The following is a 4,995-nucleotide window of genomic DNA, read 5'->3' on the forward strand; positions in this document are numbered from 1 at the left end:
TACACAATAATTTGAGTAATGGGCTAAAAGATGCTAGTTTTTAAATACATCAGCATGTTTAAATTTAGCAATTCAAGAAAACATGGACGAAATGGCTTTCGTGTCGGAAATTATTTCATTTGACTATCGTATTTTTAATACACACACACACACACATATATATATATATATATATATATATATAATCCTTTCATTTATTTCTATTAAAAAAAATCTAAGAAAATAACCAATTTTCCAATCAATATCATTTAAAATAACCAAAAATATTACGATACTCTTGGTCCTTTTTTAAAAAAGTAGAGTCAAATGGATATTTTTCCATTAAAAGGCTTTGATTTTATTTTCTTCATTAGCATTATTGGCGTTTGACATGCATGCAACTTCTTAAAGTAATAAAATCTATATGGATCCAAAGTCATGAGATAGACGTACACGGAAACAAGGATATAAGACACACTTAAAATATGTTGTATAAAGTACAAACTTTGTTTGAAAAATAAAAAATACATATTATTGTAGTAATAATACATACCTAATCGAAACTTTTTTATAACATAAACATTTCACGTATTGATATTTGATATTTGAGTCCAACTCTTTAGATGAGTATATTTAAAGGCCATGAATCTTAAATATTATTATCATTTTTTTGTGTGTGAAAAACCTAATGATTACATAAACCATATAAAGAGAAAAAAAAAAAACAGCATATGAACATATGCAAACATGACAAGTAACCCAATGTGATTAAAAGCAAACCCATGTTAACATTTACACACCATATAAGTATCCACATGTTTTGTTACACTAATTTAGCATCATTTCTATATTTTATACATAAAAAAAGCTTACCATAATAAAAAAAAAATGGAATCACAAGATGATTACGATTTCATGACATGGGTCCCACAAGACATATGATTAAGAAGCAATGTGGATAAACTTATACTTATTTCCTAGTTAAGTATTTTGTTACATATAACGTATCACAAACAAATACACTAACTTTATAAATTATCTAAACAGACATTACCATATACCACTATCCATTTTTCATACATTTTCTTCTCGTTTCTAACATATAACACTATTACCAAACAAAAAAAAAAACAAGAAAAAGGGTTGTGAACTGAAGCATAAACAAAGAAGATTGAATTTTAAAGAGAATTAATAATACCTATAATATCTCACAAAATACGTGTCAATGTGAAGATGAAGTTAATGTCCAAAGAGGTTTTGTAGCCACCAAAATTCTGTCTCTTCCTTGTGATTCCGGTTCTTTATTATGGATAATGGATTTCCATCTTACGGAATCAGCAATTCTATTGATTTTTGTGAGCAATTCCGGGGAATCACGGATTACAACGCTTCCTTGAGGTCGTAGTAATCGGTCCATTTCCACCATTACATCCACAAGATTACATCTGCATCAAAAACCATCATCCATAAGAACTAGATTGAAAAATAATAATAATAATAATAATAAATAAAAATAAAAATTTAAAGTTACCTGTTCTTTCCAGTAACAGGATCTTTAATGAGGGATTCAATGGCAACCACATGGATAAAGTCATAAGTTCTAGGGTAACTTGAAAAAGGTTCACACCTGATGACATTACAAGAAAAATAGAAAATGATAGTTTTAATCAAAAGATAAACTACAAGAATCATTTTATCCAAAACTGAAAACAACTTACCAATCATGATAAACACCAATTAGACCTCGATCATAAATCACACCTAAAGTTGAAGGCTTTTTATCTGCAACAACATTCATCACCCACAAAGGATCAGAAGTTAATCCAGCAGCAAACCCTCCAAAAAACGCGTTCATATCCATCACATTTCGCACTGCAGGAGTCCCAATTTTCAGGTTTAATGAGTTTTTATAATAAAAAATCCTCCTTTCCCATCTTCGTGTGTCAGCTTCAAATATATCATATCCATTTTTAATCAAAGTAGCCCTTGATGGAGCTTGTTTTAGCCTTTGTGGCCACTTTGGAATTGTCCCAACAGCAATTTCTTCTCTTATAACAGTCGTTTGACTCACACATTTTTTCAGCTTCACATACCTACATAAAAAAAATACATTGTTCAAGCTTTCAAGAAAGGGCAAAAAGTTTCAAGTTAATAACAAGATTACCATGCAGAACTTGGGTCATCAGACTCATCACAAGATTCAAGCCCTAATTCATTTTGATTCTGTAGACATGAATCACCAATGGGTTTTTTCCAGATAACAGTATTCCCATCTACAACAATTAACTCATAGCATAATGCTCTAGCAACTGCTTGAAGATCAGCCCATTCTTTATCTTGTTTGGGCCACTGGACAGGTGGGCCAGAGATGACTAGGTATCCACCAGGGCGTAGTAATCGGTCAACCTCCAGAAAATATGTTGCATCTGTTAAATAAAATGTTGTTTCTTTTAGTAAAAAGTAGAAGTATTCAAGTACATGATATGGGAAATATTATAAAAAGGTAAAAGTGGACTTACTGTATGCAGTAAAAGGGATCAAACAACGAGAGCAGTGCATTAAGTCAAATGAAGCTGCAGGAAAAGGGAGTCTTCGAGTGCCAAGCATCAAAACAAATGCAGGAATTCCTCTTTCCAAAGCAAATTGTATTTGTGATTTGTGTGAATCTCTTGGAGCAAAAGAGAGTGTCAAGATGCCTTCTTCTAGTAGGTGACCTCCAAAACTAGCAACCTGAAAAGAAAAGAAAAAAATGGTTTTTTTGGTCAAAACTTTTGGTGACAGAAGGAATGAGATGATACAAGGTTTTTTAGTTCTTGGTTGTTACCCCACATCCCATATCAAGAGCTGTTCTTAGGACCCCACCAGAAATAGGAATGTATTGTTTGAGTTTTGCAATGTATTGTGTGGCTCCATCTGGAAACATAGTGCCACCACCTGGAAAGATGAAGTATGGACCATCTTTTTTCATCCATCCTTGATGGCCTTTCCTGTCTGCTATTTTGTTATATGGCATGTTTTCATGCCAAATCTGCACACCAAGAAAGATAAAGGGTTCTTTATTATAGTCCATGTATATGTAGTTATGAACACCTTTGAACTATATGAAACTATTCCACAAAGCCACAACAACAGGTATATGTGCTCTCCAATGTAGCTGGGGAAGACAGATGAACAAAGAACTTTTCAAAAGATCATCATATTAATGGGGACATGAAAACATGGCTCCTTTTTCATTCTGGCACTTCATTGTCCACAACACAAGAACTCAATCAGACAATGTATGCATCTTTTAACATGATCAAATCTATATCAAAACCCTAACTTATTAGATATTCATAGACGATGTGTGGCATCTTATAACTGCTGGTATATATACATGTTCGGGAGAAGAACAACAAATGTAGCTACTCAGGAGATAGTTTGACAAAACTATCTTAGTTAATTTGCTAACTCTGATGTTCAAATCTGAGATACTAGAAAAATCTCTAATAAAATGCTACAGCAACCCTAATTAGAATTAGATAAGCAGAAATCGGAGATATGCTAACTAAATTCACCTTATGTAAGCTCTCAGGCCATTGAATCGGGACATGATAACCTTGAGGCGCAGGGATCAAGCACAACGACGTCTCATCCGGCGACGGACAATGCCTTTCCCGGTAGAAATTCATCTCCCTGCTAAGCTGACTGTTCCTCGTCGGATCTTCACAGGGCATGTAATCCACAGTGTCGGCAGGACATGATTCAATTTGCGGATGTTTACCGGCTTCAACCAGCGCAATGAGTCGGTGGCGTTGCTTTGGATCGGCAGTGTTGGAACGGATCAAAGCTTGGCTACCAGAGGCGGCAAGGGAGTCACCGAGAGGGGTGAATATGAGGAGAAAGAAGAGGATTACGACGGCGAAGAAGACCATGGATACGAAGTCGAGAAGTTGCCATTTTCGGGTGGGATTGTTACGTTGCTTGGGTGAAGTGAGATTAATATGCCCCATTGATTCTGAGAGGATTGTGATAAATCAGAAATTGAAGATTGGGAAGTGTAGAATCAAGATCTGATCATAGATTTGTGAGTAGATTTAGTGTGTGAAGCGAGTGTGAAAGGGGACAGAAAGGGAGAGAGGAAGAAGGAGAAGCGTTTCTTAAGCAAATGTCCATATTTTCATCTCCATGTGATCTAGGGAAATAAATGTAAATACTAATCACTTTTTTTAATGATAAAATCTCACACCAAATTTAATATTTAATTTGATTTATTGTTTGAACTTTGATGTGATTAATTATCTAATAAATGTTTAATTATACAATTAAATGTTCAATATGTACAAAAGTTTCAAGAAGGTGATTAAAGCTTAATTTATAATTTCAAGTAATGATTTCTATTGGTGAAGAAAAAATGTTAAATTTTACCAAAACTTATCATATTATTATGACTAAGGTAGGTAAGAGATGGTTTATGGGGATCAGCCTAATTTAGGTATATATCAACAGATATCGAAAAAAAAGTACCACTTTATATTAATGTTATTTAAACATATAAAAATATAAAAAAGAAGCGTATGAATCACAACCAAAACTATCAAATTCAAGTGATGATACTATTAAATAAATAAAAAACTAAACTAATAGTCAAAGTTATCTTCTTGAATATCATTATATAATGTTTACCTTATTTAGCATTATCAATGATCTTTTCTCATTAAGGGTAAATATATCGTAATATTACATGTATTGGCCGAGAATGACATGAGCCAATATACAAATTACATAAGCGGCTAATACTATATACTATTAAGTTGCTACACTAACATCCCCGATCGCAAGTTGCTACCATTAGATATTATGTGGCCTTCTAAATATCCAACAAACTTCAATTGTTGGCCTTCCAAATTTTCTATTATGAATACATGTAAAAATATAATAGGCTTGGAAATCCGAGTGAATTAACTTAGAGTTAACTTTTGAATGATATTGAATGAAGGCAACAATCCAAGTCCAAAGTAAAACGCCTAAAATGTC

General features: G+C 33.2%; 1 protein-coding gene across 1 annotated transcript; it reads right to left on the reverse strand.

Annotated features, from left to right (window-relative positions):
• Positions 1-921: 921 nt before the first annotated feature.
• Positions 922-4,145, reverse strand: QUA3 (S-adenosyl-L-methionine-dependent methyltransferases superfamily protein). The gene is made up of 7 exons (XM_078989894.1): positions 3,537-4,145; positions 2,804-3,007; positions 2,499-2,709; positions 2,144-2,405; positions 1,698-2,072; positions 1,511-1,606; positions 922-1,424 (listed from the first exon to the last, which is right to left on the reverse strand). Exons 1-7 carry the CDS (start codon positions 3,969-3,971, stop codon positions 1,202-1,204), a joined length of 1,806 nt encoding a protein of 601 aa, XP_078846020.1. The 5' UTR covers positions 3,972-4,145; the 3' UTR covers positions 922-1,201.
• Between the last annotated feature and the right edge of the window lie 850 nt (positions 4,146-4,995).

Source organism: Lactuca saligna, chromosome 4 (genome assembly GCF_052625555.1).
Source record: "Lactuca saligna cultivar CGN05327 chromosome 4, ASM5262555v1, whole genome shotgun sequence".
Lineage (NCBI taxonomy): Eukaryota > Viridiplantae > Streptophyta > Magnoliopsida > Asterales > Asteraceae > Lactuca > Lactuca saligna.

Bases quoted from the DNA above. Each gene is read 5' to 3' on its own strand.
- QUA3 (XM_078989894.1), bottom strand. From the start codon at position 3,971: ATGGGGCATATTAATCTCACTTCACCCAAGCAACGTAACAATCCCACC. The intron at 2,406-2,498 runs GTAAGTCCACTT...TTTATTTAACAG, and splicing joins GATCCCTTTTACTGCATACA to ATGCAACATATTTTCTGGAG. The intron at 1,607-1,697 runs GTAAGTTGTTTT...TAATGTCATCAG, and splicing joins ATTGGTGTTTATCATGATTG to GTGTGAACCTTTTTCAAGTT.